At 47.9% G+C, this 18,917-nt stretch overlaps 1 protein-coding gene across 3 annotated transcripts in view; it reads left to right on the forward strand.

Annotated features, from left to right (window-relative positions):
• LOC138278707 (CD5 antigen-like) overlaps nt 1-18,483 on the forward strand; it is a 450,781-nt gene extending 432,298 nt beyond the window's left edge. For all 3 annotated transcript variants that reach the window (XM_069219285.1, XM_069219288.1, XM_069219287.1), the window contains one exon: nt 17,701-18,483. In XM_069219285.1, the coding sequence (XP_069075386.1) occupies nt 17,701-18,230 (530 nt within the window). In that variant the 3' untranslated portion in view covers nt 18,231-18,483. The remainder of the gene's footprint in view (nt 1-17,700) is intronic.
• Nucleotides 18,484-18,917: the final 434 nt, after the last annotated feature.

The raw sequence follows: 18,917 nt of genomic DNA on the forward strand, positions 1-18,917 counted from the left end.
TTTTTACCAATTTACATTGGCTTACTGGAACACCCTTATAATTCCATAGTATATGGTACTGAGGTACCCAGGGTATTGGGGTTCCAGGAGATCCCTATGGGCTGCAGCATTTCTTTTGCCACCCATAGGGAGCTCTGACAATTCTTACACAGGCCTGCCACTGCAGCCTGAGTGAAATAACGTCCACGTTATTTCACAGCCATTTTACACTGCACTTAAGTAACTTATAAGTCACCTATATGTCTAACCTTTACCTGGTAAAGGTTAGGTGCAAAGTTACTTAGTGTGAGGGCACCCTGGCACTAGCCAAGGTGCCCCCACATTGTTCAGAGCCAATTCCCTGAACTTTGTGAGTGCGGGGACACCATTACACGCGTGCACTACATATAGGTCACTACCTATATGTAGCTTCACAATGGTAACTCCGAATATGGCCATGTAACATGTCTATGATCATGGAATTGCCACCTCTATACCATCCTGGAATAGTTGGCACAATCCCATGATCCCAGTGGTCTGTAGCACAGACCCTGGTACTGCCAAACTGCCCTTCCTGGGGTTTCACTGCAGCTGCTGCTGCTGCCAACCCCTCAGACAGGCAGCTGCCCTCCTGGGGTCCAGCCAGGCCTGGCCCAGGATGGCAGAACAAAGAACTTCCTCTGAGAGAGGGTGTGACACCCTCTCCCTTTGGAAAATGGTGTGAAGGCAGGGGAGGAGTAGCCTCCCCCAGCCTCTGGAAATGCTTTGTTGGGCACAGATGTGCCCAATTCTGCATAAGCCAGTCTACACCGGTTCAGGGACCCCTTAGCCCCTGCTCTGGCGCGAAACTGGACAAAGGAAAGGGGAGTGACCACTCCCCTGACCTGCACCTCCCCTGGGAGGTGTCCAGAGCTCCTCCAGTGTGCTCCAGACCTCTGCCATCTTGGAAACAGAGGTGCTGCTGGCACACTGGACTGCTCTGAGTGGCCAGTGCCACCAGGTGACGTCAGAGACTCCTGCTGATAGGCTCCTTCAGGTGTTAGTAGCCTTTCCTCTCTCCTAGGTAGCCAACCCCTCTTTTCTGGCTATTTAGGGTCTCTGTCTCTGGGGAAACTTTAGATAACGAATGCATGAGCTCAGCCGAGTTCCTCTGCATCTCTCTCTTCACCTTCTGATAAGGAATCGACCGCTGACCGCGCTGGAAGCCTGCAAACCTGCAACATAGTAGCAAAGACGACTACTGCAACTCTGTAACGCTGATCCTGCCGCCTTCTCGACTGTTTTCCTGCTTGTGCATGCTGTGGGGGTAGTCTGCCTCCTCTCTGCACCAGAAGCTCCGAAGAAATCTCCCGTGGGTCGACGGAATCTTCCCCCTGCAACCGCAGGCACCAAAAAGCTGCATCTCCGGTCCCTTGGGTCTCCTCTCAGCACGACGAGCGAGGTCCCTCGAATCCAGCGACACCGTCCAAGTGACCCCCACAGTCCAGTGACTCTTCAGCCCAAGTTTGGTGGAGGTAAGTCCTTGCCTCACCTCGCTGGGCTGCATTGCTGGGAACCGCGACTTTGCAAGCTTCTCCGGCCCCTGTGCACTTCCGGCGGAAATCCTTCGTGCACAGCCAAGCCTGGGTCCACGGCACTCTAACCTGCATTGCACGACTTTCTAAGTTGGTCTCCGGCGACGTGGGACTCCTTTGTGCAACTTCGGCGAGCACCGTTTCACGCATCCTCGTAGTGCCTGTTTCTGGCACTTCTCCGGGTGCTACCTGCTTCAGTGAGGGCTCCTTGTCTTGCTCGACGTCCCCTCTCTCTGCAGGTCCAATTTGCGACCTCCTGGTCCCTCCTGGGCCCCAGCAGCGTCCAAAAACGCCAAACGCACGATTTGCGTATAGCAAGGCTTGTTGGCGTCCATCCGGCGGGAAAACACTTCTGCACGACTCTCCAAGGCGTGGTGGATCCATCCTCCAAAGGGGAAGTCTCTAGCCCTTGTCGTTCCTGCAGTATTCACAGTTCTTCAGCCTAGTAAGAGCTTCTTTGCACCAACCGCTGGCATTTCTTGGGCATCTGCCCATCTCCGAGCTGCTTGTGACTTTTGGACTTGGTCCCCTTGTTCCACAGGTACCTTCAGACAGGAATCCATCGTTGTTGCATTGCTGATTTGTGTTTTCCTTGCATTCTCCCTCTAACACGACTATTTTGTCCTTAGGGGAACTTTGGTGCACTTTGCACTCACTTTTCAGGGTCTTGGGGTGGGTTATTTTGCTAACTCTCACTATTTTCTAATAGTCCCAGCGACCCTCTACAAGGTCACATAGGTTTGGGGTCCATTCGTGGTTCACATTCCACTTTTGGAGTATATGGTTTGTGTTGCCCCTATCCCTATGTTTCCCCATTGCATCCTATTGTAATTATACATTGTTTGCACTGTTTTCTAAGACTATACTGCATATTTTTGCTATTGTGTATATATATCTTGTGTATATTTCCTATCCTCTTACTGAGGGTACACTCTAAGATACTTTGGCATATTGTCATAAAAATAAAGTACCTTTATTTTTAGTATAACTGTGTATTGTGTTTTCTTATGATATTGTGCATATGACACTAAGTGGTACTGTAGTAGCTTCACACGTCTCCTAGTTCAGCCTGAGCTGCTTTGCTAAGCTACCATTATCTATCAGCCTAAGCTGCTAGACACCCTATACACTAATAAGGGATAACTGGGCCTGGTGCAAGGTGCAAGTACCCCTTGGTACTCACTACAAGCCAGTCCAGCCTCCTACAGTCACTAGCCTGTCAGTGACAATTTGGAAAGAAATGAGAGAGCATAACCACTGAGGTTCTGGTTAGCAGAGCCTCAGTGAGACAGTTAGGCACCACACAGGGAACATACACATGCACACCTATGAGCACTGGGGCCCTGTGTGACAGGGTCCCAGTGACACATACATATAGGCCACAAACCTATGAGCACTGGGGTCCTGACCAGCAGGATCCCAGTGACACATAACAACCATACTGAAACCATGGTGTTTTCACTATGAGCACTGAGGCCTGGCTATCAGGATCCCAGTGAGACAGTGAAAACAGTGACAAACACCCTGACATACACTCACAAACAGGCCAAAAGTGGGGGTAACAAGGCTAGAAAGAGGCTACCTTCTCACACAACCCCCCCCCAAACGAAGGACAATAAGGCTAACCTTGGCCAGTTGAGACTTTATTGTCTAAGTGGTGATAAGTAGAGAGTAGCTCTGCAATAGACTGGTTACTCCCTTTATCATCCACTATATGGTTACTTCCCTGTGGGGATGTAAACCACCCTGTTTGAAGTTTTTTAGCTAAGCAACAATGTGAAGATGTATTTTCAGAGTTTCTATCAGTAAGTTTTAGTTTAGAGCAGTGGGAATTGTCCACTGAACCTATTTGTAGTGATGGAAATGCCAGACAGGGATGCTGTCTCAGAAAAGCCATAGCTGGGCAAAAACTTTGTCCATCTGGCTGGAAGAGAGAACAGGGATGCTGTTTCTCTTGAGTTGGAGCAGGGCAGGGATGCTGTCCTATGAGCTCCACACTAGGGCAGGGATGCTGTCCTAAGTGTTGTGAGGTAGTGCAGGGTTTCTGCACTAAAGTTTCTCTGGAAGGGTTGGAGGGATGCTCCATGTTAACTAAAATGGTGCTGTTTTTCTCACCAATGTTAGTTATCCCACAGAGAGGTACTTCCACCTCAGGGAGTCCAGCTTTGCCAGCTGATGATTCCCTTAGAACAGGTGCCACCCCAGGAGAGGTTTCTCCCACCACAGGAATAGTATCCTGAATGGTAGGGTGGTTAGGGGATACTGTGATACCCTTTTTACCTGTTGATGGAGAGGGATCCTGAGTTTTCAGGCCTTCTCTCCTTTGCTTTTTCATTTCACTTGAAATGAGAGGGAACAATTCCTCAGGGATGCCCAGCATGGCTGCATGGGCATAAAACTCTACATCAGCCCAACCTGAGGCCTCTAGGTCATTACCTAAGAGACAGTCTACAGGTAAGCTAGGTGATACCACCACCTGCTTAGGGCCAGTAACTCCACCCCAACTAAACTGAATTATAGCTAAGGGAAGAAACTTAGTGGAGTTATGGACATCAATAATCTTATACTGTTGTCCAATGATGTGTTGTTCAGGAGGCACTAGGTTTTCAGTCACCAAAGTGAAACTGGCACCTGTGTCCCTGTAGGCCAAGGCCTCAACACCATTTATTGAAACTGTCTGCCTGTACTTATCCATTGTAAGGGGACAAGCATGCAGTGTGGCAAGGCCAATGCCACTAGGTGTGACAGAAACTGTCTTGGGACTGATTACATCAGTTTCCACTATGGACCCATAAGTGAACCCAACTACACCCTTTGCTTGACTGTTGCCAGCAGTCCCACCACTAGTACCACTACTGCTAGGGGCACTAGAGCTTGATGTATTAGTGGTGGTAGGCTCAGGGGGTTTACCTGGACAGGACTTATCCCCTGGCCTATGGCCTCTGTTTTTACACACAAAGCACCAAGGCTTTTTAATGTGTGCAGGTTGGGAAGAAGAGGAAGAATTTGTTTTATCCCCACCCTCTGAAGAGTGTTTAAGATTTGAAGTGGGATCTTTGGTTTTACCCTTATCCCCATGCTTATCTTGAGATTTTTCACCATCTTTCTTCTTATTGCCATCTTTGTCACCCCCTGTATGAACTTTTCTGTTCACCCTTGTTCTGACCCATTTGTCTGCCTTCTTTCCCAATTCTTGGGGAGAGGTCAGATCAGAGTCTACCAGGTACTGGTGCAACAAATCAGACACACAATTATTAAGTATATGCTCTCTCAGGATTGTGTTATACAGGCTTTCATAATCAGTAACTTTACTGCCATGTAACCACCCCTCCAAGGCCTTCACTGAATGGTCAATGAAATCAACCCAGTCTTGTGAAGACTCCTTTTTGGTCTCTCTGAACTTTATCCTGTACTGTTCAGTGGTTAAGCCATAACCATCCAGGAGTGCATTCTTAAGAACTGTAAAATTATTGGCATCATTTTCTTTCACAGTAAGGAGCCTATCCCTACCTTTTCCACTAAATGATAGCCATAGGATAGCAGCCCACTGCCTTTGAGGGACATCCTGTACAGCACAGGCCCTCTCAAGTGCAGCAAACCTCTTGTTAATGTCATCCCCCTCCTTATAAGGGGGAACTATCTTGTGCAGATTCCTGGAATCATGCTCTTTTGCAGGATGACTATGGGGAATACTGCTGCTGCCACCATGGGTATCTAAACCCAACTTCTGTCTTTCCCTCTCTATTTCTAAAGACTGTCTATCCAAATCCAGCTGTTGCTTCTTGAGCTTCAGTCTGGTTTGTTCCACTCTCAATCTATTGAGCTCCCTTTCTAACAATCTGTCATCAGGGTGGGTGGGAGGGACATTTCTAGATACAGAGGTATGATGGGAATGAACAGAAGGAGACCTGTCCCTTACAGAGGGCACCCTAACAGCTTGGCTACCAGCATAATGTGAGATCACATCATCAGTATGGTGTGATTCAACCTCTGTACCAACTATGCTAGACTGTCTAGTAATGGGCAGGCTGAGAAGTTTCTTTCCTGAACCTTTTCCTGGGGGAGTCCCTGGATCAGATTGAGAACCATTAGCTACTTTTTCTACAGATTGGGCACTTATGGCCTTATCCTGTACTCTAAGCATATTAATTAACAGTTCTAAGGAAGGATTCTTCCCTACACTCAAACCTCTCTCTATGCAGAGACTCCTTGCTCCTTTCCAGCTAAGGTGATCATATGCAAGTTTGGACAGTTCAACTTTTTGGCCTGTGCCAGACATTTTTAGAGAGAGTTAAAGTGATAGACAAAGAGAAAAAAGTTTTCAGAACTTTTTGGAAAGACAGAAAAAACTTTTTAAACTTTTAAGAACTTTTTGTAAGTTTAGAAGTACTTTTCAGCACTTAGAAAAGAGTGAAAAGAGGAAATGCAAAACTTTTTGGCTATGTGTATATACACTGACCTTGTTTTGTATATTTTTCTCTTATGAAAAGTACAATGACAAGAGTGGTAAGTAGTCTCAAGCACTTATCCCACCACTGCACAACCAATGTAGGAGGCTGGACTGGCTTGTAGTGAGTACCAAGGGGTACTTGCACCTTGCACCAGGCCCAGTTATCCCTTATTAGTGTATAGGGTGTCTAGCAGCTTAGGCTGATAGATAATGGTAGCTTAGCAGAGCAGCTTAGGCTGAACTAGGAGACGTGTGAAGCTACTACAGTACCACTTAGTGTCATATGCACAATATCATAAGAAAACACAATACACAGTTATACTAAAAATAAAGGTACTTTATTTTTATGACAATATGCCAAAGTATCTTAGAGTGTACCCTCAGTGAGAGGATAGGAAATATACACAAGATATATATACACAATAGCAAAAATATGCAGTATAGTCTTAGAAAACAGTGCAAACAATGTATAGTTACAATAGGATGCAATGGGGAAACATAGGGATAGGGGCAACACAAACCATATACTCCAAAAGTGGAATGTGAACCACGAATGGACCCCAAACCTATGTGACCTTGTAGAGGGTCGCTGGGACTATTAGAAAATAGTGAGAGTTAGAAAAATAACCCTCCCCAAGACCCTGAAAAGTGAGTGCAAAGTGCACCAAAGTTCCCCTAAGGACAAAATAGTCGTGTTAGAGGGAAAATGCAAGGAAAACACAAATCAGCAATGCAACAACGATGGATTCCTGACTGAGGGTACCTGTGGAACAAGGGGACCAAGTCCAAAAGTCACAAGCAGCTCGGAGATGGGCAGATGCCCAAGAAATGCCAGCGGTTGGTGCAAAGAAGCTCTTACTAGGCTGAAGAACTGTGAATACTGCAGGAACGACAAGGGCTAGAGACTTCCCCTTTGGAGGATGAATCCCCCACGCCTTGGAGAGTCGTGCAGAAGTGTTTTCCCGCCGGATGGATGCCAACAAGCCTTGCTACACGCAAATCGTGCGTTTGGCGTTTTTGGACGCTGCTGGGGCCCAGGAGGGACCAGGAGGTCGCAAATTGGACCTGTAGAGAGAGGGGACGTCGTGCAAGACAAAGAGTCCTCACTGAAGCAGGTAGCACCTGGAGAAGTGCCAGAAACAGGCACTACGAGGATGCGTGAAACGGTGCTCGCCGAAGTTGCACAAAGGAGTCCCACGTCGCCGGAGACCAACTTAGAAAGTCGTGCAATGCAGGTTAGAGTGCCGTGGACCCAGGCTTGGCTGTGCACGAAGGATTTCCGCCGGAAGTGCACAGGGGCCGGAGTAGCTTGCAAAGTCGCGGTTCCCAGCAATGCAGCCCAGCGAGGTGAGGCAAGGACTTACCTCCACCAAACTTGGGCTGAAGAGTCACTGGACTGTGGGGGTCACTTGGACGGTGTCGCTGGATTCGAGGGACCTCGCTCGTCGTGCTGAGAGGAGACCCAAGGGACCGGAAATGCAGCTTTTTGGTGCCTGCGGTTGCAGGGGGAAGATTCCGTCGACCCACGGGAGATTTCTTCGGAGCTTCTGGTGCAGAGAGGAGGCAGACTACCCCCACAGCATGCACAAGCAGGAAAACAGTCGAGAAGGCGGCAGGATCAGCGTTACAGAGTTGCAGTAGTCGTCTTTGCTACTATGTTGCAGGTTTGCAGGCTTCCAGCGCGGTCAGCGGTCGATTCCTTATCAGAAGGTGAAGAGGGAGATGCAGAGGAACTCGGCTGAGCTCATGCATTCGTTATCTAAACTTTCCCCAGAGACAGAGACCCTAAATAGCCAGAAAAGAGGGTTTGGCTACCTAGGAGAGAGGAAAGGCTACTAACACCTGAAGGAGCCTATCACAAGGAGTCTCTGACGTCACCTGGTGGCACTGGCCACTCAGAGCAGTCCAGTGTGCCAGCAGCACCTCTGTTTCCAAGATGGCAGAGGTCTGGAGCACACTGGAGGAGCTCTGGACACCTCCCAGGGGAGGTGCAGGTCAGGGGAGTGGTCACTCCCCTTTCCTTTGTCCAGTTTCGCGCCAGAGCAGGGGCTAAGGGGTCCCTGAACCGGTGTAGACTGGCTTATGCAGAATTGGGCACACCTGTGCCCAACAAAGCATTTCCAGAGGCTGGGGGAGGCTACTCCTCCCCTGCCTTCACACCATTTTCCAAAGGGAGAGGGTGTCACACCCTCTCTCAGAGGAAGTTCTTTGTTCTGCCATCCTGGGCCAGGCCTGGCTGGACCCCAGGAGGGCAGCTGCCTGTCTGAGGGGTTGGCAGCAGCAGCAGCTGCAGAGAAACCCCAGGAAGGGCAGTCTGGCAGTACCAGGGTCTGTGCTACAGACCACTGGGATCATGGAATTGTACCAACAATGCCAGGATGGCATAGAGGGGGCAATTCCATGATCATAGACATGTTACATGGCCATATTCGGAGTTACCATGGTGAAGCTACATATAGGTAGTGACCTATATGTAGTGCACGCGTGTAATGGTGTCCCCGCACTCACAAAGTTCAGTGAATTGGCTCTGAACAATGTGGGGGCACCTTGGCTAGTGCCAGGGTGCCCTCACACTAAGTAACTTTGCACCTAACCTTTACCAGGTAAAGGTTAGACATATAGGTGACTTATAAGTTACTTAAGTGCAGTGTAAAATGGCTGTGAAATAACGTGGACGTTATTTCACTCAGGCTGCAGTGGCAGGCCTGTGTAAGAATTGTCAGAGCTCCCTATGGGTGGCAAAAGAAATGCTGCAGCCCATAGGGATCTCCTGGAACCCCAATACCCTGGGTACCTCAGTACCATATACTAGGGAATTATAAGGGTGTTCCAGTAAGCCAATGTAAATTGGTAAAAATGGTCACTAGCCTGTCAGTGACAATTTGGAAAGAAATGAGAGAGCATAACCACTGAGGTTCTGGTTAGCAGAGCCTCAGTGAGACAGTTAGGCACCACACAGGGAACATACACATGCACACCTATGAGCACTGGGGCCCTGTGTGACAGGGTCCCAGTGACACATACATATAGGCCACAAACCTATGAGCACTGGGGTCCTGACCAGCAGGATCCCAGTGACACATAACAACCATACTGAAACCATGGTGTTTTCACTATGAGCACTGAGGCCTGGCTATCAGGATCCCAGTGAGACAGTGAAAACAGTGACAAACACCCTGACATACACTCACAAACAGGCCAAAAGTGGGGGTAACAAGGCTAGAAAGAGGCTACCTTCTCACACTTTGGCATATTGTCATAAAAATAAAGTACCTTTATTTTTAGTATAACTGTGTATTGTGTTTTCTTATGATATTGTGCATATGACACTAAGTGGTACTGTAGTAGCTTCACACGTCTCCTAGTTCAGCCTAAGCTGCTCTGCTAAGCTACCATTATCTATCAGCCTAAGCTGCTAGACACCCTATACACTAATAAGGGATAACTGGGCCTGGTGCAAGGTGCAAGTACCCCTTGGTACTCACTACAAGCCAGTCCAGCCTCCTACACCACACACTAAGTAACTTTGCACCTAACCTTCACCAGGTGAGGGGGTTAGACATATAGGTGGCTTTTAAGTTACTTAAGTGCAGTGTAAAATGGCTGTAAAATAACATGGACGTTATTTCACTCAGACTGCAGTGGCAGTCCTGTGTAAGAATTCTCTGAGCTCCCTATGGGTGGCAAAAGAAGTGCTGCCGCCCATAGGGATCTCCTGGACCCCCAATACCCTAGGTACCTAGGTACCATATACAAAGTAATTATAAGGGTGTTCTTGTGTGCCAATGAGAATTGGTAAAATTAGTCACTAGCCTGCAGTGACAATTTTAAAAGCAGAGAGAGCATAAACACTGAGGTTCTGGTTAGCAGAGCCTCAGTGATACAGTTAGGCACCACACAGGGAACAAATACACAGCATACTTTATGAGCGCTGAGGTCCTGGCTAGCAGGTTCGCAGTGACACATAGGCAAAAACAAACATACATACAGTAAAAATGGGGGTAACATGCCAGGCAAGATGGTACTTTCCTACACAGGATAACTATTGTAGGAGGGCGGCTTGGCTTGTAGTGGGTACCAGAGGTACCCACTACCAGGTCCAGTTATCCCTTATTAGTGTAGAAGAGGTGTTTCTAGCAGCTTAGGCTGATAGAAGGTAGCTCTGGCAAAGCAGCTTAGGCTGAACTAGGAGACATGTAAAGCTCCTACTATACCACTCGTGTAATATGCACAATATCATAAGAAAACACAATACACAGATATACTAAAAATAAAGGTACTTTATTTTTATGACAATATGCCAAAAGTATCTCAGTGAGTACCATCAGTATGAGGATGAGAAATATACACAAGATATATGTACACAATACCAAAGATATGTAGTAATAGCAAACGGAAGTAATGCAAGCAGTGTAAAGTTACAGTAGATTGCAATAGGAGCACATAGGTATAGGGGCAACACAAACCATATACTCCAAAAGTGGAATGCGAACCACGAATGGACCCCAAACCTATGTGAGCTGGTAGAGGGTCGCTGGGACTGTAAGAAAACAGTGAGGGTTAGAAAAATAGCCCACCCCAAGACCCTGAAAAGTAGGTGTAAAGTACACCTGTAACCCCCAGAGAGCACAGAAGTCGTGATAGGGGGTCTCTGCAAGGAAGACCAACACCAGCAAAGCAACAACAGTGGATTTCCAGACCTGAGTACCTGTGAAACAAGGGGACCAAGTTCAAAAGTCGCGACAATGTCGAGAGTGGGCAGATGCCCAGGAAATGCCAGCTGAGGGTGCAAAGAAGCTGCCACCGGATGGAAGAAGCTTTGGTTTCTGCAAGAACGAAGAGGACTAGGAACTTCCCCTTTGGAGGATGGATGTCCCACGTCGTGAAGAAGTGTGCAGAGGTGTTCCCATGCGGAAAGACTGAAAACAAGCCTTGCTAGCTGCAAGGGTCGCAGTTAGGGTTTTTGGATGCTGCTGTGGCCCAGGAGGGACCAGGATGTCGCCACTTGGATGAGGAGACAGAGGGGGCGCTCAGCAAGACAGGGAGCCCACACAGAAGCAGGCAGCACCCGCAGAAGTACTGGATCAGGCACTTAGACGAGGAGTGAACCAGAGTCCACCCAAAGTCACAAAAGGGAGCCCCACAACGCCGGAGGACAACTCAGAAGGTTGTGCACTGCAGGTTAGATTGTCGGGGACCCAGGCTTGGCTGTGCACGAAGGAAATCCTGGAAGAGTGTACAGGAGCCGGAGAAGCTGCAAATCACGCGGTACCCAGCAATGCAGTCTAGCGTGGGGAGGCAAGGACTTACCTCCACCAAACTTGGACTGAAGAGTCACTGGACTGTGGGAGTCACTTGGACAGAGTTGCTGAGTTCCAGGGGCCACGCTCGTCGTGCTGAGAGGGGACCCAGAGGATCGGTGATGCAGTCTTTTGTTGCCTGCGGTTGCAGGGGGAAGATTCCGTCGACCCACGTGAGATTTCTTCAGAGCTCCTGGTGCAAGAAGGAGGCAGGCTACCCCCTGTAAGAAAGTACCATCTTGCCTGGCATGTTACCCCCATATTTCACTGTATATATGTTGTTTTAATAGTATGTGTCACTGGGACCCTTCCAGCCAGGGCCCCAGTGCTCATAAGTGTGCCCTGTATGTGTTACCTGTGTTATGACTAACTGTCTCACTGAGGCTCTGCTATCCAGAACCTCAGTGGTTATGCTCTCTCATTCTCTTTCCAAATTGTCACTAACAGGCTAGTGACCAATTTCACCAATTTACATTGGCATACTGGAACACCCTTATAATTCCCTAGTATATGGTAATAAGGTACCCAGGGTATTGGGGTTCCAGGAGATCCCGATGGGCTGCAGCATTTCTTGTGCCACCCATAGGGAGATCTGACAATTCTTACACAGGCCTGCCAGTGCAGCCTGAGTGAAATAACTTCCACGTTATTTCACAGCCATTTACCACTGCCCTTAAGTAACTTATACGTCACCTATATGTCTAACCTTTACCTAGTAAGGGTTGGGTGCTAAGTTACTTAGTGTGTGGGCACCCTGGCACTAGCCAAGGTGCTCCCACATTGTTCAGGGCAAATTCCCCGGACTTTGTGAGTACGGGGACACCATTACACATGTGCACTATACATAGGCATGTGTATAGCTTCACAATCGTAACTCCGAGTATGGCCATGTAACATGTCTATGATCATGGAATTGCCCCCCCAATGCCATCCTGGTATTGGTGGCACAATCCCATGATCCCCCGGTTCTCTTGCACAGACCCCGGTACTGCCAAACTGCCTTTCCCGGGGTTTCACTGCAGCTGCTGCTGCTGCCAACCCCTCAGACAGGTTTCTGCCCTCCTGGGGTCCAGCCAGGCTTGGCCCAGGAAGGCAGAACAAAGGACTTCCTCAGAGAGAGGGTGTTACACCCTCTCCCTTTGGAAAAGGGCCTTAGGGCTTGGGAGGAGTAGCCTCCTCCAGCCTCTGGAAATGCTGTTCTGGCGCGAAACTGGACAAAGGAAAGGGGAGTGACCACTCCCCTGACCTGCACCTCCCCTGGGAGGTGCCCAGAGCTCCTCCAGTGTGCTCCAGACCTCTGCCATCTTGGAAACAGAGATGCTGCTGACACACTGGACTGCTCTGAGTGGCCAGTGCCAGCAGGTGACGTCAGAGACTCCTGCTGATAGGCTCCTTCAGGTGTTAGTAGCCTATCCTCTCTCCTAAGTAGCCAAACCCTCTTTTCTGGCTATTTAGGGTCTCTGTTTCTGGGGAAACTTTAGATAACGAATGCAAGAGCTCATCCGAGTTCCTCTGCATCTCTCTCTTCACCTTCTGCCAAGGAATCGACTGCTGACCGCGCTGGAAGCCTGCAACACTGCAACAAAGTAGCAAAGACGACTACTGCAACTCTGTAACGCTGTTTCTGCCGCCTTCTCGACTGTTTTCCTGGTGGTGCATGCTGTGGGGGTAGTCTGCCTCCTCTCTGCACTAGAAGGTCTGAAGAAATCTCCCGTGGGTCGACGGAATCTTCCCCCTGCAACCGCAGGCACCAAAAAGCTGCATTACCGGTCCCTTGGGTCTCCTCTCAGTACGACGAGCGAGGTCCCTAGAATCCAGCAACTCTGTCCAAGTGACCCCCACAGTCCAGTGACTCTTCAGTCCAAGTTTGGTGGAGGTAAGTCCTTGCCTCACCTCGCTAGAGTGCATTGCTGGAAACCGCGACTTTTGCAGCTACTCCGGCCCCTGTGCACTTCCGGAGGAAATCCTTCGTGCACAGCCAAGCCTGGGTCCACGGCACTCTAACCTGCATTGCACGACTTTCTAAGTTGGTCTCCGGCGACGTGGGACTCCTTTGTGTAACTTCGGGTGAGCACCATTTCACACATCCTTGTAGTGCCTGTTTCTGGCACTTCTCCGGGTTCTTCCTGCTGCTGAGAGGGTTCCTTTTCTTGCACGACGTCCCCTCTCTCTCCTGGTCCAATTTGCGACCTCCTGGTTCCTCCTGGGCCACAGCAGCATCCAAAAACGCTAACCGCTCAATTTGCAGCTAGCAAGGCTTGTTGGCATTTTTTCGGCGGGAAAACATGTCTGCACGACTTTCCACGGCGAGAGGGATCCGTCCACCAAAGGGGAAGCCTCTAGCCCTTTTCGTTCCTGCAGAAACCTCAGCTTCTTCTGTTCAGTAGAAGCTTCTTTGCATCCACAGCTGGCATTTCCTGGGCATATGCCCATCTCCGACTTGCTTGTGACTTTTGGACTGGTCCCCTTGTTCCACAGGTACCCTAGATTGGAAATCCACAGTTGTTGCATTGTTGGTTTGTGTCTTTCCTGCATTATTCCTCTATCACGACTTCTTTGTCTTTGGGGGAACTTTAGTGCACTTTGCACTCACTTTTCAGGGTCTTGGGGAGGGCTAATTTTCTAACTCTCACTATAAGGTCACATAGGTTTGGGGTCCATTCGTGGTTCGCATTCCACTTTTGGAGTATATGGTTTGTGTTGCCCCTATCCCTATGTGTCCCCATTGCATCCTATTGTAACTATACATTGTTTGCACTGTTTTCTAAGACTATACTGCATATTTTTGGTATTGTGTACATATATCTTGTGTATATTTCCTATCCTCTCACTGAGGGTACACTCTAAGATACTTTGGCATATTGTCATAAAAATAAAGTACCTTTATTTTTAGTATAACTGTGTTTTGTGTTTTCTTATGATATTGTGCAAGTGACACTTGTGGTACAGTAGTAGCTTCACACATCTCCTAGTTCAGCCTAAGCTGCTCTGCTAAGCTACCATTATCTATCAGCCTAAGCTGCTAGACACCCTATACACTAATAAGGGATAACTGGGCCTGGTGCAAGGTGCAAGTACCCCTTGGTACTCACTACAAGCCAGTCCAGCCTCCTACACCTGTGTATATTTTACAGCTAGAATATGATTTTCTTATGAAAAGCATAATATGGAAAAGTGATAAAGCAGTCACAAGTACTTATCCCACCGCTGCACCAACAATATGAGAAGCTGGCCTGGCTTGTAGTGGGTACTGGAGGTACTTACACCTTGCACCAGGTCCAGTTATCCCCTTATTAGTGTATGTAGTTGTGTTCTAGCAGCTTGGGCTGATAGAGGTAGTTATAGCAGAGCAGCTTAGGCTGAACTAGGAGACATTTAAAGCTCATACTATAACACTCATCACATGTACTATATAATAAGAAAAGACAATACTCAGTGTTACTAAAAATAAAGGTACTTTATTTTTATTACAATAAGTTATCTTAGAAGATATCATTTCTCTGCAACTGCAACAAAGTGCCCAAGAAGGCTACTGCAACTCTGCAACTTCAGCTCCTGCCAACAACTGCAACAGTTTCCAGGTCGTGTACGCTCCGAGGACTGCCTGTCTTCATCCTTTACCAAAAGGACCGAAGGAATCTCCTGTGGGGTGATGGAGTCACTTCCCTGCTTCAGCAGGCACCTCTCTGCAGCAACAACCAGTACTCTGCGTTGCCTCTCCTGACAACTAGCTCAGATCCTGGAACATAGGTGGTGGACTGAAGTGACCCAGACTGTCCAAAGGTCCAACTGCCCAAATTTGGTGGAGGTAAGAGCTTGCCTTCCTGAGCCAGACAGTAACCCTGTGCACCGCATGTTTTGCAGCTCCTAGGGCTTCTGTGCACTTCTCCAAGGAATCCTTCATGCACACCATAGTCCAGGTCCCCAGCACTCTATCCTGTGACGCTCAGCTCCCTGGGTTGTTCCCCGGTGGCATGGAATCCCTTTGTGTAGTGCTGCAATGACTGTGATTTGCAATTTCTTTGTCCCTGTGTCCTGGGACTCCTGTGGGTGCTGCCTGGTCTTCTGAGGGTTCTCTGAAGTACGGAGGGTCCCCTCTGTCTCCTCAGTCCAAGTTGAGACCCCCAGGTCCCTCCTGGGTCCAGGTAGCGCCTTTTCCCACCAAACAAGTCTTTTGGGTGAGCCAAGGCTTGTTGGCGGAATCCAATGACGAAAACTAGCGTGCATTCTTCTACTCAACGTGGGACATCTCTTGCACCAAGCAGGAACCCGCAGCTGTCTTCTTTGGTGTATTTCTGACTTTTTCTTCTAACCAGAGAATCCACTTTTGCACCTTCATCCGAGTTAGCAGAGGCTCCTGTTCTTCTTGGACTCTTCAGCTGTTCTTGGACTTGGTCTCCTCTCTCCGCAGGTCTTCAGGTCCAGGAATCCATCATTGGTGTCTTGCAGTCTTGCTTGGCTTTTGCATACCTCTTTATCACGACTTCTAGTGAGTTATGTAGAACTCCTGCTTTCCTGGGCTCTGGGGTGGGGTACTTTACTTACCTTTGGTGTTTTCTTACACTCCCAGCGCCCCTCTACACATTAATCTTGCCTGGGTGGGAAACTGACATTCAAATTTCACTATTTTAGTATATGGTTTGTGTTCCTCTTAGGCCCATTATAACCTATGGTGATTTTCACTATTTGCACTATTTTATGACTGTTTACTTACCTGATTTTGGTTACTAGTGTATCTTTTGTGTATAATACTTACCTCCTAAGGGAGTATAGCATTTAAGATATTTTGGCCTTGTGTCACAAAAATAAAGTACCTTTATTTTTGGTAACACTGAGTATTGTCTTTCTTGTGTGTAAGTACTGTGTGACTACAGTAGAATTGCAAAGGCTTTGCATGTCTCCTAGTTCAGCCTTGGCTGCTCTGCCTACAGCTACCTCTAGACAGCCTGGCGTCTAGACACTGCCTACATTTCACTAATAAGGGATAACTGGACCTGGTCTAAGTACCTTAGGTAACCACTACAAACCAGGCCAGCCTCGTACACGTGGCAGCCGCAGTGGTGGATGTTCCTTCTCTCGCATCGCCGCTGTGACTTGGAATGTACTTCTCCTCTACCTTGGAACAGCACCCTCTCTTGCGGAATTCAGAAAGGAACTCAAGATCTGGATTTTAGATGGAGACATCACACCCCAGCACCCAGATACCCCTGGGGGAGACAGTGCTGCGCTCTATAAATACTAACTGAATGATTGATTGAATGCATGCATGCGGCCCTGTCCCTTACTACTCTAACAAGAAGCCTGTGTCTGCTTGTAGTTCTGTCCCTTGTTCATGAAGGGAAGTAAACAGAAGATGATTCTGCATGTAGCCTAATCCTGGCTTTCTGTATGGATGTCATACGCCGCCAATGTCTGCAGAGAGCTGCTCCCCTTGATCCTACATGGACATAATAGGGGCTGATGTCTGAAGGGCCCTGACTCTTGTTGCTGAGTGGGTGTATTAGGGAGCTGATGTAGCTCTGTTCCTTGCTTCTGCATTTCCTCTGCCCTTGGTTCTTATATGGATGTAATGGGGAGGCAGTGCCTCTATGCAATCATATTAGTTGGTTCTGCAATAGAAGACTGGTGTCTCCATTTATCCCTGTCCCTTTTGCGTAGATGAATGTGACTGAGAGCCTGATTCTGATGCAAGCCTGCCCTTGGGTCAGCAGGGCTTGTGACGAGAAAAGTGGCTGAATTGATCTTTTACTCCTACAGGAACCAACAGATTCCTTTCGGTTATGGATTCACAAGGGTGTGTTTCTTTTAAGTCCAACCCATTATTTCCTACGGGATTTATATTTTGGCGGACGGCATATCCATCACCGTCGTGACAAAGTAACTCGTCCGCTGAAATCTAAATCAAGCCCATATTCTCACTACCGCTTCTGCAGTCTTCTCTCCTAATCTCAATTTTTTAAGTCAGTGTAGATGATAATGACCTAGCTCAGGCCTGACAAGCCCAGAGATCTTGTGACAGCATTGTTAATATTGAAAGAGAGGGAGTTTGCATCTAAACGAAGAGAGCAGCAGATTGGCGCATGTGATCACAGTAGAGAACTGAAGATGATTTGTCTTCTAGAACATGTCTGAAGGCAATTCTGGGTTTCAATGTCATCTTAAAGGCAGTATTTCAGCATCCACATCCTTCAAATGCCTTGTGTTTATTTATACTGTATCAAGGGATAAAGGGACTTGGACAGACAGGAGGATGCACAGATGGATGGGGTGATGGATAGATAGAAGGGTGGGTGACAGAAAGAAGCTGGTGGCTTAGAAGGGTGAAGGTAGATGAGACAGGAGGGACTGACAGCTGGACAGACTGACTCACCTATACAACCCTTCTCTTTCTCCTCAGAATCTCTCTTCTGGGATCCGGACACAGCTCATCCTTCGCTCGACATCTCCACGGATGGGAAACAAGTCACATGGCTTTCTGTTGCAAAAAATGTTACCGAGAATATGAAGAGATTTCATTATCCTGCTTGTGTCTTCGGAACTGTGGGCTTCACCTCTGGGAAGCATTACTGGGAGCTGAAGGTGCCCACACGCAGTGTCAGAAAATATTATGTTGTATTGTGGTATGTAGGGGTAGCCAGGCAGTCTGTTGCTAGAAAAAGAATCGAACAGGAAGTTGAGCCTGACAATGGCTTCTGGGTTTTGTGGCATAATATACTGATTCCTAGGATTTACAGCATGGCTGACTCACTTTCGGGGCAGCTACCATTAGTACCTCACATTGGAGTTTACCTGGACTTTGAGGGAGGGCTGGTGTCTTTCTTCAATGCTGAGACCCAGGAGCACCTCTTCACCTACACAGATACCTTCACAGAGAAGGTCTTCCCTCTGGTTTGTAGCTTCTATTCTCCAATTATTGAGCTGAATTAATCTGTGGAGGAGCAGGCCTGTGAATGTATTTCTTTCATCATTTCTATAATTCACTTCCTTGGAGGAAGTTTTGTTGTAAATCACGTTCAGAACTGATTTAGCTATTTCAAGGAAGTCATTCGCATTTATAAAGATACAGGAATTTAAATTGGCATTGTTCCTGGACATTGCTACAAACATGTATACAAAAGTGCAGACATTTGTTTCTGCCACTTGAATATTTAAAATAAACATTCTACCAGTTTACAGATCATGGCAACTCTGTTCTCATTATTCGCACTGAAACACTCACTATGAATCACTTCATTTTCTACTGGACATTGTGCCTTAATCTGGTGTACTAGCCGACTGGGCCAAGCACCTGCTGCAAAACTTACTTTGCAAACTGCAGGCCACAGCAGCCTTCATGTTTTGTGCAAGAAGAAACTTCCATTTAGTTCAGAAATACCGTCTCCTTCTCATTTTGTCAGTAATACTAGGCCAAATACCAAGCTCTTATCCACTAGATAGTACCATTGTGGGATTGAACCATGTGAGCAGTAACATCTTCACACTATTCCAATACTTGTGACGTCCTATCCGACTCATTCCGTTGACTCTGTGCTTGTCACCGTCTGGACCAGACACCTTTGAGCCCATTGTGGATGCTCCACATTCTTATCCTTAGCCTGAGACAACCTTAACTGT

The sequence above is a fragment of the Pleurodeles waltl genome, unplaced genomic scaffold, assembly GCF_031143425.1.
Source record: "Pleurodeles waltl isolate 20211129_DDA unplaced genomic scaffold, aPleWal1.hap1.20221129 scaffold_54, whole genome shotgun sequence".
Classification (NCBI taxonomy): domain Eukaryota; kingdom Metazoa; phylum Chordata; class Amphibia; order Caudata; family Salamandridae; genus Pleurodeles; species Pleurodeles waltl.